General features: G+C 38.8%; 2 protein-coding genes across 2 annotated transcripts in view; both read right to left on the reverse strand.

Annotated features, from left to right (window-relative positions):
• afap1l2 (actin filament associated protein 1-like 2) overlaps positions 1 to 11,432 on the reverse strand; it is a 40,998-nt gene extending 29,566 nt beyond the window's left edge. Inside the window, exon 1 of the mRNA XM_083557289.1 lies at positions 11,100 to 11,432. Coding sequence (XP_083413415.1) covers positions 11,100 to 11,115 — 16 coding nt within the window. The 5' untranslated portion in view covers positions 11,116 to 11,432. The remainder of the gene's footprint in view (positions 1 to 11,099) is intronic.
• Positions 11,433 to 14,445: 3,013 nt separating this feature from the next.
• Positions 14,446 to 15,871, reverse strand: part of ablim1b (actin binding LIM protein 1b) — a 64,780-nt gene continuing 63,354 nt past the window's right edge. Inside the window, exon 30 of the mRNA XM_083557306.1 lies at positions 14,446 to 15,808. The gene's annotated coding sequence lies outside the window, so the exon portion shown is untranslated. The remainder of the gene's footprint in view (positions 15,809 to 15,871) is intronic.

Raw genomic sequence — 15,871 nt, forward strand, 5'->3', positions numbered from 1 at the left:
ATCAAATACAGGTTGAAGCCATCTCTATGCTGTGATGTCCAGGCAGTGTTGAACAGGAAAGCAAAGCGTGCTATGACTGAAAAGCCCACACCAGACAGTATCAGACAGTAAGCATGCAGACAGCTTGGGGTTTCGACAAACTGGCCATTGTACAGGACCCTGCTTCTAAGCCTAACAGGTATGTGGTAACATCTCAGGGCAGACAATACACAAAAAACTGACGTCTCCTTCTCCATGTTCAGAAGCCTACACCTGTGGAGTGTGTAAATGATTATATCTTTTTGTCACAAGCTTTACCTCTTACAACCTCCTTGACATCTACATTGTTTCCATCCCAGAGTGAAGCATCTGCCATTGTTGCCCCCTACCCAGCCTTTAGTGACTCGTTCAGGGAGGGTCAGTCGCCCCACCCCACGTTATGAGGATTACTTCACAGGTTGAGGACATTTGTTCTTCTGCTTTTCTTTTGTAACCATACAGTTCCATGTCATGCTGTTCTCATGCTCCAGTTAGTTTTGAATGTTATGTTGGAATGCTCAGTTGTTAATCATTAGCTTAAGGGGAGGAATGTACAGTGGTTTAATGTGGCATAGCCCTTTAAGGAGTAGACAGGGTTTTGGGGGTTAGGTGAGAAATACAAACAGGAAGACATGTAGGGAGAAAGAAGAAGGAGGAAATAAAAATGTGTTCTGTTACACAATCTGTTTTGGTGTTGTGTCCGTCCTTGACACAATCAGCAGGTACATCACTAACTCTAACGGCGAAACCATGAAACTAGAAGACAGTATTATCAAAGAGTTCTAATGTAACTTAACTTAATAACAATTAATCAATTACAAATCCACCTTTAAAATTTACTCACATCACCCATTCGTTTTCACAACATGCAAGAAGAAATATGCCAAAAAAAGGTAAACATTCTGCCATTTACGCATTGAATCACTAGCAGTAAAGTGTCTTGCTTTATCAATCACAATGCTGAGCAAAAAAACAAATTCTTATCTGAGTCTATAGCATGCAAAACTCAAAAACTCTGTGTGGTGGGAGTATATAGTATATGAACCCTGTTACAATGCTACCTACAATTTATTCTTATCCTTCAACTTGTGTTCTAAGATTCACATGAAACAAGGAATGCTTCTGATCATCGATGCTTTCCATTGTTTTATAACCAGAGCTTTTTTCTCCCAACATTTTTCTTGCCACGTGTTTTTAGACTGGACTTTGATGCTCTTCTCCAAATGTTTCCTGAGAATGTAAAGTCAGCTGACCTTAGAAAAGACTGGACTGCGTTTCCATGGCTTATGGTTTGGCTGGACACCAGCTCCCAGTCCTTCAGCCCAACCCCATGAAACTACATCATATGTTGTCAGTTTTCCCACTTCCTCAAAAAAAATAATCCTGTACTTCAATGAGCCCTATACCTTCCCATACACCTATTTGTATTACCTTTATCCACAGGTATATAGCCAGCTGCATACTGTAGATCTAATGCAAGTACTTATTTTTGCAATTCAAGTAGCCTCTCTGAAACTTGTTTAGGTGCAGTTGCTTATTCAGATGGCCATTTCTACCATCTGTGTACTGATGTGATAATGGTATTTTCTGCTAACTGCAGCACTTTCTCATTGTCAATGAAGGTAAAGCCCAGATAATGGCAAAAACAAACCTTTCATGTCATTAAAATCAAATCATGCTCGGCTCATGCTATTTTATTCACTGAACACTGTTTATCAGTGCTTTATCGTTCTGTTCTGCAGGGCAATAACAGTTTTAAAACTCCCAGATGAAGGGATATAAAAAATGTATATACTTATAGACTTCTGATGCATAAGTTTAACAGCACATTAACAGAATTTATGTTGTATATGTGCTAATTTGGTGTATAAGATGAGACTATGAGACTGTGGATGGTTCCCTCTGAATTAGACCATGAAGATGGTATTGAACTGTAATTAATATGAACAGTTCTGCTAAAATATCTTATAACTCCAATTGGCTCAAAAAGCTTTGTGTCCATCAGTGATAACAGCTATAAAGCTATAACAAATGTTCATTAGCAATGTTCATTGTTAAAAGTGCTATACATATACATTTGAATATTATAAAATGTATTTAATATTTTTTATTATAGGACAACAATAAACAAAATAGACAATTAATTAAAATCTAGAAATAGGTTCAATTATTAATATTTGTAATAATTATTGATAAATGATATTTCCATTTGTTTAGTAATTGTTTTTGCAGCTTGAGGATATATTAGATTCTTGCAGTTTCCTTAATAACCATTGCTTATAATTGCAATATTTAGGTCCACTCCTCCAGGTCCCCAAACTTCTACAGGCTATGTGCCTTTTTTTTTTGACTCACCTGCCTCACACATTCAATACCCAAAGTGTATTTATCCAGCATGTATTGCTTAGATTGGGATTACCCTAAACCAACGTCAATCCATGTTAAATGGGGCATATTAAGCGGTTCTTTTTCTTCCTCTTTTTCTTTTTCTTCATCTTCTTCTTCTTCTTCTTCTTCTTATTATTATTATTATTATTATTGCTGTTGCTATTATAATTCAGCTTTTGGTTATGTGTTCAAACGCATGTTAAAATCACGAATCATGCTAAATTAAATTGTTGATATACATCATTGTATTTATTATGTTGCCATTTGTAATAGCAGATGCTGTTTATACAGTAGAAGGTAATAATGACTTTAGGGAGTTATAGATACTTAATATGTTGAGTGTTCACAACTCGCTTTTGCTATGCCAATACTGTGTTCTCTCTATTTTAGAAGTAAGAAAGATTAGCGTACAAGTTCACACCCACAAACAAATTAAGTTTGAGGTAAACAACTCACAAAAACCACAACAGAGTCTACAACTAAGCATTGCACAAAAGCCTTAAACATCAATACTGATAAGTGGCTTGTACATTACTAAGAGGCAAAGTTGACATTGCAGTTGACTTTCTGTTAACTTTGTCCAATCATATAAGCCTGTATAAAAACAAAAAAACAAAATTTCTGCCTGGCTGTAATACTACAAAAACTAGATCACATTAGTGTGTCACACAATAGTTATAGAAGTCAAGTAATGGGTAGATTGGCTTTGTAATATTGCATACATAAATAAATAAATAAATAAATAGATAGATAGATAGATAGATAGATAGATAGATAGATAGATAGATAGATAGATAGATAGATAGATAGATAGATGGATAGATGGATAGATGGATAATTGGATCTAGTTAATCATAAGAAAATAAAATAACTTGATGAATAAAGGATAATTAAGGCAGAATTGTGAAAAACCTTTATCCAATTATGCTTGGTGCTTTTAAAAAGCCCCCAAAGGATGAGATTGACTGTATTTTACAGTATTTCAAATGTACAAATTATATACAAATGTCAGTGAAGACGATTAATCTGCTCAATTGGAAACATGTACCATGGATGATGGATAATCTGACATTACCCATAGAGCCTTTTAACACAATAGAAAACACACTAAGTAGAGAAGCTGGAGTTTAACTGTGAATAATAATAAAATGTCTTCAGAGAAACAGCTTGCTTGTAATGTATATCAAACAACTGGATGGATAAATTGTAATTCAGCTGAAATGAAATGTGTATCACTGTGCTTAATGTTTACACTTTGAGAAACATTTAATGCCAGTTCTGTGAACTTGGACTATGCTATCACAGTCTGGCTCTCTGGCTCCAGTCTACATATGGTTCATTTTTTTTTAGTAGAATTAAACCACTTACTTATAAAAAAATCAGATTTTACTGAAAACTGCTATACAAACGCAAATTCCCACAATTACATCAAATGCAACCATAATATTCTCTTTGGCCAGGAACTACATCATGGTCGTTATCATTGCCAAAATACATCAGCACTTTATTTCATCCAAAGAGCAACATCTTTAACAGGGACTGCCAAAACACACACAAAAGCTATACAACATCCTAACACTTAAACAGACTCATTTTAATTATGGGGCTACCATTCTTGTTAGCATTATCTAAAATGTCTAAATGTTTACATTGTAATCCATTTCATAAAGTGGTTTAGACCACGTTTCTCTATTTAGATGAGAAACCAGTATGTTCTTTTCTGAAATATGAATAAGACTGAAATTTAAGCCAGGCTCTTGGGGGGGGGGGGGGGGGGGGGCATATCTGTCCAGTTCTGATGACATTCTTCAGTTTAATTCTGTGCATTTACACACTGTCTAAAAGTATTTGAAGACTCCAAACAGTAGCTGAAGCTGATATTCTAGCCTAGGGTACCTTTCGAGAGAAGTGAGTTTATGCAATTTCCCATAAAATAGTCAACTATTGTAAGTAAACACTACATTTGCATTCAGAGACAATTAATCTCTCTTAAGGGGTTGCTCTTTTCACCCTAACAAGATGGTCAATTTTGCACCCTACATTGGCAAAATATGGGCATGTTTCTGCCACTATTAATGGTAATGTCAGAGTGTGAGGTCAGAAGAGGTCGGTAGCATTTCCACTTTGTTTAAGCTGGTCAGTGACATGAGTTCTGGCTGTGCTGTAAGCTCAGGCCGTGCTCTCTGAACGTGCTCCAGCAACGCTGCGCTGCCTACAGGGGAGCAAAACAGGAACAGATGCTGGAGAACGCCTCCCATTCCAACAATAGCGACCTCACACAACCTCTCCTCTTCTCCTTTCGAACAAACATTTAATACACAAAAAGCCAGTGGATGGATTTAACCACTGCATACGCCTCTTCTGCTGAATCTTTAATAAACACCTGTCCAGATTACATAGCTCATGCCTAGTTTTTTTAAGATAAAGTTTAAAAACATTTTTTTCTCACTATAAGCTTGTATTGCAGTAGAGGTCTTTAAAAATAATGCAGCATGTACTCTTGGCTGACACAGATAATTACAGATGATAAGAGCCTTTATGAAGCTTTGCAGAGGGCACCAGAAAGGTCTTCAGAGAGAGCGCCGCTCCGCTCCAGAGTCCCGTCAATTTTGTTTCGTGTTTTCCGAGCTTCGCAGAGGGTGCCAGAGAAGGCTCCGGTCCAGAGCCCTGTCAAGATTGTTTCTTTGTTCCTGAGCCTTACAGAGAGGGCACCGCTCCGCTCCCGAGCCCCATCAAGGTTGTCCCTTCATTCCTAAACTTTGCAGAGAGTGCCAGAGAGGGTGCCGGTCAGCTCCCAAGCCCCGACAAGGTTGTTTCTTCATTCCCAAACTTCCCGAAAGGGGGTCAGAGAGGGTGCTGCTCCGCTCCCGAGCCCTGACAAGGTTGTTTCTTAATTCCCAAGCCTCGCAGAGGGCACCAGAGAGGGCGCTGCTCTGCTCCCGAGTCCCGTCGAGGTTGTTTCTTCGTTCCCGAGCTTCACAGAGGGCATCAGAAAAGGGCTCTGCTCTGGAGCCTTGTCAAGATTGTTTCTTCATTCCTGAGATTTAAAGAGGGCACCAGAGAGGGTGCCGATCAGCTCCCGAACGCCGACAAGGTTGTTTTTTAATTTTCTAGCTTCGCAGAGGGTGCCAAAAAGGGCTCCGGTCCCGAGCCCTGTCAAGGTTATTTCCTCGGTTCTGAGCCTCGCAGAGGGTGCCAGAGAGGGTGCCGCTCCGCTTCTGAGCACTATCAAAATTGTTTTTTCATTCCTGAGCCTCGAAGAGGGAACCAGAAAGGGCGCCAATCCACTACCGAGCCCCAACAAGGCTGTTTCTTTGTTCCTTAGCTTAAAAGAGGGTGCTGCTCTGCTCCCAAGCCCTGTCAAGGTTGTTTCTTCATTCCAGAGCGTTTTAAGGGCACCAAAGAGGGTGCCACTCTGCTCCTGAGCCCCATCAAGGTTGTAACTTCATATTTAAGCTTTGCAGAGAGCACCAGAGAGGGTGCCGTTCCGTCCCCGAGCCCTGACAAGGTTGATTTTACATTACCGAGCTTCGCATAGGGTTCCAGAAAGGGTGCCGATCAGCTCCTAAGACCCATCAAGATTGTCTCTTCTTTCCCGAGTCTCACAGAGGGCACCAGAGAGGGCTTCAATCCACTCCCAAGCCCCAACAAGGTTGTTTTTTTTCTGTCCATACAGGCTGCCCAGGTGCTTGTTCAGTCTCTCTGCTGGCAGGTCTTCCCCTGAACGCTATTCGTCCACTGCAAATGATCCAAAACGCAGCTGCACGACTTGTGTTCAAACAGCCCAAGTTCTCCCACACCACCCCACTGCTGCGCTCCCTTCACTGGCTTTCAGTAGCTGCACGTATCAGATTCAAAACACTGATGCTTGCCTACAAGGCCAAAAATAGACCAGCACCATCGTACCTCAGTGACCTCATCACATCTCGCACTGCACCACGCTGTCTGAGATCCTCCAGCACTGCTCGACTGGTACCACCTTCTCTCAGAATGAGAGGTAAGTACACTTCGAAGCTCTTCTCTGTTCTGGCACCGAGGTGGTGGAATGAACTTCCCCTTGATGTCCGTACATGTCCGGAATGAACGTCCCCTGATTAATGATGAAGACCTACCTCTTCCTTAAATACCTAAATTAGCACTTTCCAAGTTTGTAGAATTCGAGGTATATTTATATTAAGTTTGTAATCTTGCGTACCAGTGTAAATTTATTCATTACTAGAGATTTAAAGCACTTTTGTACGTCGTTGTGCGTCTGATAAATGCCGCAAATGTAAATGTAAATGTAAATGTTTCTTTGTTCCCGAGCTTCACAGATGGTGCTGCTCTGAACTCGAGCCCCATCAATGTTGTTTCTTCATTACTAAGCTTTACAGAGAGCACCAAAGAGGGTGCTGCTTTGCTACGGAGCACCGTCAAGTTTTTTACTTTGTTCTTGAGCTTTGCAGAGGGCGCCAGAGAGGGCGCTGCTTTGTTCCGGGTTTTTTCTGTTTGAGTGTGCTTCTTAGTTCTGTTTAGAGACTTTATTATTATTGTTGTTGTTAGTATTCTTATTATCTTTATTACCTTCACGAGCCTCCTGTTTTCCCGAGCCTCCTGTCTTCCCGAGTTTTCCCTGTTTGAGTGTATTTCTGTGTTCCGTTAAGAGAAACTTTATTAATTATTATTATCGTTTTTATAACCCTCTTTCCATGTGTTGATTTTTTGGGTTCCCTAACTCTTGAGTTTGGTTTGGCCTTGTTGTGAACTTATATTTTCAAGCAATGGACTTAAATATCTCAAGTGTGTCTTTGCAGCTGGGTTTCAACACCTCCCTGGGGCAGACTTCTAGAGTGTCTGCCACTCACTCTGGCAACCCGGATTCGATGCCCGCTCTCTAACCTGACAGTATACTGATGAAACTGTAAACAGTTTCAGAGTCAAGCCTTTAGACAACAAATGAACAAAACAATAACAATCATTGTAATCCCATACATGTGAAATATTTTTGCCCCACATATACTCCACAAACAGTCATTGGTGCCGTCATTACTCCAGACAAATCTCCACTGACCTCTTAGTCAATGAGCGACAATGAAACAACTAAACCACCTATTGTTTTCTACATTGGGCATTTCAAGTGTGTTTAAACAGGTCACTATGCCCTTCTCCCTAAGCCTTAATCCTCTGTAGGCTAATATTTACTAATTTGCACACTCTTGAATCTCTATTCTAAAGTCAGTATAATGCAGACTACTGCGTTGCAGCTCCCTCTAAACGATCCTTTAAATCTGAACTCCAAGTCAAATGGTGCACATCTCCTGTTCCAGAAATCAGTTTCAGTTGTATTCAAATGCACAACAGCTCAGCTATAAAGCTGACTTGCATAAAGCTCAAGCCAGAGCAGTGGGGCCCATGGGTGGATCAGGAAAAAATGGTATCAACCAGAACCTCAGGGATGATATCTGGTTGCACACGCTCCTTTGAAGAGCTTACTGAGGGGGAAATAGACAAATGCGACAGGATAAAAACAAGCATATGGATTAATTTAGGGTCTTTTTATAAACCACTCAGTTGCAGGATAGCGTGAGTTAAAAATGCGACAAATTAAACTTGAAAGGATGTTGTCCCTTTGTTTAAGGGTTTTGTATACTGCTGAAACAGAAATTCTTATATACTATTTTCTTATATATTCTTATGTACTCTAAATGTCCACTATTACTCTAAAATATTCTGTAACTATATAACAGAATGCAGTCAGTTCTACTTAATCACTTATAGTGATTATAATTAATGTATCTATAAGCACAGAAAATCTGAATCCATGCATCTAAAAGCTTGTTTTGTGAACAGTATTATAATCATTTAAATAAATTATTTAAAAACAATATCTTTCAATTTTCCCACGTTGTTGGTTTATTGATTTATTGATTTGTTTTGCTGATAAGCTATGCTGGTCCATGCTGGTGTCTGAGAGATTTTTCATGCTTTCTCCATCCATTATATATTGTGCAATTATGGTACATATGTATACACAAAGAATTTGGCCATTTACCTTGTTTTTAACTATCAGTCATACAAAGGATACGTGTTTCTCTAATGATGGCTTAAAACACCATTTTAGGGAACAGAAAAATGTTTTACTGATCTGATTCTTGTGTAGATGGCTTAGTATCAGTCATGGTTTAAAATTACTTCCCCACACCAATATATATTTAACATGCAGTCAACATTTTCACGCAAGTTCAGATGTATATGTTTAATACTCTGAAACCTTTAACATTTCATTGATATGCATCTTAAATTCCTAACACTGAATATTACCTACATGGACAGTAAGTACTCTTTACAGAATGTGCCAGAACTAATGGTGATAATTTACCCTGTATAAAACAAACACAAAACACAAAATTGCAACCAAAGACTAAATTACAAAGCTTACAGTAGTAACTAGATTTTTTCATATGGGATCCAAACAGAGTCCAAGAGTATTAATCAGCAGTGTGAAATCTACACCATGTGAAGTCACACCAATTACATAATTAATCTCAGTGTGAATTCTGGTGTAAATACCATGCTCCATAATGGAAGATATTACACACTACTTCTCAAAATGCCATCCTTCCCTCCATCCCTCTCCCTCCCTCACGCTTCTTGCTCCCTCCCTCTCATTCTTATCTCACAAAAACAAAATTCACAAAGGCTGTCTAAGAGGCAGGGCCCCAGACCACAACAAATATAGTGTTGTTTCTAACACATTCGACTTGTAAGAACAAGGCATAAAATAGACAGACTTTAAATACATAATGCACTGAATCATGTTAATATTTTAAGGGTTCCTGAGTTTCTGGGACTAATATAGTTTGGCTGACTTAAAAACAGAATGCCTGCTTGCCTGTCTTAGTAAGATGACACAAAGTTTGAAAGGAAGCTTTGTGGCATGCTTCATAACATGAAAAATATTTTTAAACTTAATTTCAAGGTCCTCTTTTACTACAGTACTTCCATTTTGACTCCGTATTCCCTGCAATAATGCAGCTTCCATAATGCAAATGACTCATTTAAACAGAAAAGATCACTGAAGTTTAAATATTTCACCATATGTGTTAATCTTGTAAACAGTTCTTTTATCATTGTAAATCGGTGACTCAGAAGAATTTTCATGGGTTATGCAGTTGCATAATAGAGAGTTAAACTGCCAAAGAATCCAAGATGAGTAAAATCAAAACTGGAAGTCACTCTAAATAAAAACAAAGATGGATTGCCCTGTGTTATGTCTTTTGGGAATAATCAAACGTCAAGGCCTTTACAGGAAGTGCAATTATGAACTGAAACCTTTATATGAAAGCGATAATTGTGGAACAAGCCAAGTCTTGTTTCACTACAGTGTTTTGTTCAAGCTGCTCTAATAGTTTACAGAGATACATGCAGCTCAATGTAAGGATGTTAAAAAATGCTGAGGAAGTACTGACATTTCTGTTTTAGTTTCCATTCTCATTTTTAACAGACATAACAGTTTGGCATTGACAATCCTCCTGCCATTTGTCACGAAGGTGTAAGAAATAGATATACCAAAGATACATGATATCATATTTGTGGGTTGACCCCCATGTCTTAAATAATCAGTAGGACATTACTCCAAAGCAAAAACAGAAATTCAAAGCTAGGAACCCAGGTAGAACTCTAAATGATGTAGACAAATCTAATGCAGTTGACATAAAAACTTAGTCTGATGGTAGCATTGCCATGTAACTGCTCCAGTGTTCTGACAGCTCGGACCGAGGTTGACTTACCCCAGTTTTGAATGTGTGTGCATGGTGCCCTGTTTCAACCTCGTTCATTCTGTTATTTGTAAACTGTATATTTAATGGACCAACGTGTCACCTGAACCCTGCTGTACACGTCTAATGGCAAGAATATATTATTTTATTATTTTGACATCAAATTAAAATCTCTAGAATTGATTAGATTATTGACTAATATAAAAAAAAAAAAAACATGCTTATTCTTATTAGTCTACAATCCACTTCTGTAAATGAAAACACTATACCACAGGCATCTACAGAATCATGGGACAACAGTCACTTCATATTCTTGAACTTCAACTGGTGACTTATTGCTTTTTCTTTTCTTTTTTTTAGGAATAGAATGGACTAATTGAATCTCCTCACGTCCATTGCAAAATAAATAAACACACAGGCAACTCCTTTGTAACCAAGGAAACTAATACTCTATCTAAGCATATATGTTTATTTTGACATGCTGGTGAGTATAGAGTGTACACGCTGTGTCCTAACACGCTGTTTGGGACACAAGCTTGTTGTTTTCAGAATGCGCTCCTACCAGAGCTGTCATATCTAAGCTTGGATTAAATGAGCCTCATTGGAAGTACTCGGGATGGTCGAATAGTTCAAATGACTGTGTACGGTGTTGAAAATCAATTTAAATGAAAATAAAATGCACATAAGCAGATCATGCACATGCCTGGGTAATGTGGCGTGTAAAACTTTAGCAGTGAGAATTATGACCTATTTGTGTACCTTAAAGAATTTCTATGGAACATGTAGGATTGCGTTAGAACCCTAGCTCGTGCGCATGTGTGAACTTGAACTTGCGCGAGCGTCTCGGAGCGTCTAAGTTGCGACTGACTGCATTCATATTCACTTTATCAGTGATGGAGAAAAATAAGTGATGGAAAAAAAGTCATGTTCGCTTACCTTTGGGCTTGTCCATGACTGTAGAGGCGGAGATGGACACTCCGGAGTTAGCTATGGAGCCGAGTAATGCGATCCAAGGTTCTGCGACAAAAGATGAAGGAGAGAGAAACTCGACATGAACACTAACACACTCTCTCTCACACACTCACGCACTCACACACAGCCCCGATTAGTCATGCTAGTGGACACACACATACACACTCTTTCTCTCTCTCTCTCTCTCTCTCTCTCTCTCTCTCTCTCTCCCTCCCTCTCTCTCCCTCTCTCCCTTCCTCTTAGCATCAATCACAGAGTCACTTCTTCATATCCTACTCTCCGTAATTAAACCCATTGAAAACAAAACTGTGAACTAAAAATGCAGAAGTCCAAACAAACCAAACAAACCAAAACACAAAACACTAACTGTAACGTTACACTGGGAACATTGAGCGAAACCAAAGTTATTTTATAAAGGGGCAGTGCATGAGAATGTCTGAATAAACAGGTCACTTTTCCCCAACTGGGGGGCTGAGAGTTGAATATGTTCACTGTGTATACATTTCTTCTCTACTGTAACGTTTTGCCCATTTGTTTCTCTGTAATTCATGCTGCTGAAAAATACTGTAGATCTTATACAGTATATGTATATTTTTATCTGCAGGAAAGGAAATTGGGAGGTATTGTTATTTAATTCATCTGGTTTCTTTCTTTAGATAGATTTTTAGATATGAAAAGAGAAAGTGCATGTTCCCAGACTACATTTTCCCATGGGAGGTAAGTTGTCGGAACCTAAATCTAAATTAGAGACTCATGGGAGCATCCTGGCCTGAGGAAAACATGCCAGGAATGCGCTGCGTTATATGTCGGGTAGAGTTGGAGCCCAGAAGCTGTGCATTAAATAATTGCCTGCAAACACAAAGAAGTTAAACTAAATGCAGCATGGAGCCGGAGGTGTTGCAAGAATTTCAGTGAAACATAAATACATTTGACTTCCTCTTAGCTGTCTTCATTATGATTACAAATGCCCCTGCACATTCCTGAAATAGCCGAGCTCTGTGAGAGGTCTGTTTGTTTTGGCTTTATTTGCCTTTATTAGATTTTTCAACCTATTCTGGACAGGGTATGAAAGGTAACCACTCTACACAATAATGAACACCAAGATCTCGGAAAAAAAACAACACAAAAACCTACTAGGTAAAGCGAAAAAAGATTGTTGTGATATGACCACAGGCAAACAAGCCGTGGCATGATTATTAGGGTTACATTCTCATCCTGTTATCATGTGTCTGTTGGTCAATAGTGTGAGAACTGAGCTTTCGTCCTCTGTGAGCTGGGTGAATGAGAGTCACATGCTCTGAGAAGCTGACCTCTTTGCAAAGTCTCATGGGGAATCAGAAGGTTTCCATCCCAGCTCCCCCGTGCCCAGCATTTTCCTTCAAGATTTAAGCAGGTCAGTTGCTCATAGTAAATAAAGTTATTTTCATATTCCCCCTTGTTAAAACACATTGTAATGGATGGATAGAAAGATCATCATATGTGGACAGGCTGCAAATGTTCAAGAACCAATAACAGTTTCAACAGGCCCAGTTGGACCTCATTCTGCCACAGTCTGTTGAATACAAATGCACCACTGTGTTCATTGTGTAGGTTTGAATTCCTCATAGACTGGAAACCCCCAAATACTGTTAGTGAGAAACATGTCACAACTCATTTTTAGACTTGGGGTCTCATAGTAAAATGTATTGTTACTAAAGGTGATAAGGTGAGTTTTGCTTTAGCTGTTTTCCTTCAGTTACTCACCTTACAAGCAGGGTAATCCCCTCATGCTGAGTCAACATAGGAGCGGTTTGAAGGCTCCCACCATCCTGCACTTCATGCCAGGCCCACCAACCTTGCAGCTGTGACTTTAAACATGTGGAGGAAAGACAGTCATAAAGTGGTATAAAAAAGAAGGGGGCTGATTTGGAAGGTGGCCCACCCTCCTAGTGGTCTGTTTTCAGTAAAGGGTCATGGGAGTCACATTGTCCCTGTCCACAAGGCATGAAAGTCATTACACATAGCAGAAAGCACTGTCTTGTCAAAGATATTAGTCGACACTGTTAGATTTAGGGTCTACGAATAGTTCAATAGATTAATATAGAGACAGGAAATGTCAGTCAAATGCTTCAGATTCACTGGCATATTGCTGTGGGAACGTTGTTTGTGTGTTGTGTATTAGCTGGAGTGGGTAGGTGCAGACACTGGCAGATTATCTCGACTGCTGCTGGTTGGAACACAAAAAGCATTCCACAGCTGTGACTAAGAGGGCAGGGGTTACGAATTCAGCCCCATCTGAGCACTAAGCCTTTTCATTCAGGAACCTTTCCCATATAAAACACACACACATACATTCACACAGTTATTTCCTACAGTACTCTTATACAAAAAGGTGCTGAGGATATGCCAAGTGTGTCTAAATAAAGAGCAGTGATGGAATGATGATGATCAGAGGTAGCTGAGGAAAAGTTAGACACTGCACAATATAGTTTGCAAGCAGATGAAAGTATCCAAACTTTCTGTTTTGCAAGATGGCATGTGAATCCAACATATTTCTTGATCTTTAAACTACTCATAAACATATTAAAATGACAGAGTTTCAGACTTCTGCAATCCACTAAAGTAAAGAAAAAAGTATCTGCTTTCTTAAACTTTTCACACCTTTTCAAGTTAAAGGAAACTTTGAAGATATTACAAAAGGGGGGCACCTGTTCAAATTTCTTAGGAGCTAAGCATTATGTCATGCAACAATATTATTCCAGCACTCTTTCACACAGCAGATCAGAGTGAGTCTGTTTAAAACAGGAGAGAGCAGGTTCCTAACCAAACCTGTGTAAGTGGAACTTAACTGGAAGTCTGGGCTTGGTGTATTGTAGCGAAACCTTTTATTAACCTAGCATTTTTGTTTCTTTGGCTTGTGTAGTCTAAAACACAAGACTCAGACACTAGCATTAGTGCCTTCAGGGACCCGTGGACACCCTACATTAGAAATGTCTACAGAAGAACACATTTAGTCATCACCAAAACCAACTAGGGCATAGCGTTGAGGTCACAAGGTTTTGAACAAAGACTAACAATAGTGAATAGTGTAGTTGTACAATGAATTCAACCATCAATGATAATGAGCTTTCATGGGTTCATATGTAGTTTTGTACTTTATGTCACAGTCTACTGAGTTCACAGAATGTTTTTTTTACTGATCGTGGGATCACACAAAAACATTTTAATGTGCAGTGTGTGAAGCTAAACCACATATTTCACACTTTTAGCAGGTTTATCAGTGTGGTAGTGTTTGTAACAGACAGAATAAAGAAAACCAACAACACCAACATCTGAAACAGAGTTTTATTACTCATTTGAGTTTTTATATAATTGTCATGATGGATATCAAAACCGGAATTTCATCCATATTCTCTTCACATTTTTTTTGCTATGTTACATAAACACTTTTTTTCTTTCTATATCTTAGTCCTATGTACTTAACCCTGGTGATAACACAGGAAACTGCTCTGAATTTACAGCCACCAACAGCCAACAACACTACTGAGAGCACATTCAGTGATATGGGAACAACACTGTCTGGCAGCTTTATACGGAATGACAGATATGGCCCTGCTATCAAACGTATTTATGACACAGATGCTATGGCTACAACTCCATCAGTCTCCCAGCAACACAGTGGCAGTTTGAAATACTTTAGCTTTATAAAATGCATTAATATCAAAGGTGTTTCTTTTCAAATGCAACTTTAGTCAAAGTGATATGTTGCTATAACATATATTACACTTTACATAGTGGTTAGAAGAAGAGGATTGTCAGATTCCAATGACAGAGGGGTCTGAAAAGTAAGATGGATTTGAAGGTGGGGGAGATGCCTGAACTGCCCGGTTTGACACACGCAGGACCTCTAGTGGTGCTGAAACTCATAACTCTTTTTAAGAGAAAGCAGAATTTCATTTCTGATCATTTCACTAGTACCTCATCTGTCAAACACAATATTTCAGATAAAAAAACATAAGTAATGGGTTTTAAAATAAATCTATTAAAAAAAAGTATTTGGATTTTTAGAAAAATACATGCTATGTCATTTTAGCATTAGCTTGATGCTTGAGAGGAGATGGCAGGTAGGTATCTTACAGCATGTGTCTTTCTGTCACCTCAGATTCTAATATGTTCCAGAAGCCCACCTCAGGTGAAGCCCAGGCATCATACAGTAGCTTTTACTTCCCCCCATTAAAAAACATCAAGGCCCTTGTTAGGGCCAGAGCAGTAGGGGGTTGCTGGAGCTCCACCACTTCCATCACCTTAATAACCTCTTTAGAGGAAGAACACTGCAAACCGCCTTTAGCCCCCTACCACTTTCCCAAAAAAATAGATTACAGTCCTGTTTTATGAGAAGACAGGAAGTAGTGCAAGAGTGAAAAAGCTATGCTTGGAAGTCAGGTTTGATGCGAGTTAAATGTGAGAGATAAAACCAGTCCTGACTCTGCTGGTTTCTTCTAAAAGGTTAGATCTCAGTTTATTTAGAACCTACTCAAATGAAAACTCTTTCTTGCAAAAAAAAAAAAAAAAAAAAAAAGTCTTTCTTTTCAACCAAAAAAGTAGATAATTTATGTCCATGTTTACCAGGCCGTTGGAAGCAACAAAAAAGGAAAATAACAAGGGAATAAAGGAAAAGCGAATCAGAAAACTACATATATATATATATATATATATATATATATATATATATATATATATATATATATATATATATA

This window comes from Silurus aristotelis, assembly GCF_946808225.1.
Source record: "Silurus aristotelis genome assembly, chromosome: 12".
NCBI classification, from domain to species: domain Eukaryota; kingdom Metazoa; phylum Chordata; class Actinopteri; order Siluriformes; family Siluridae; genus Silurus; species Silurus aristotelis.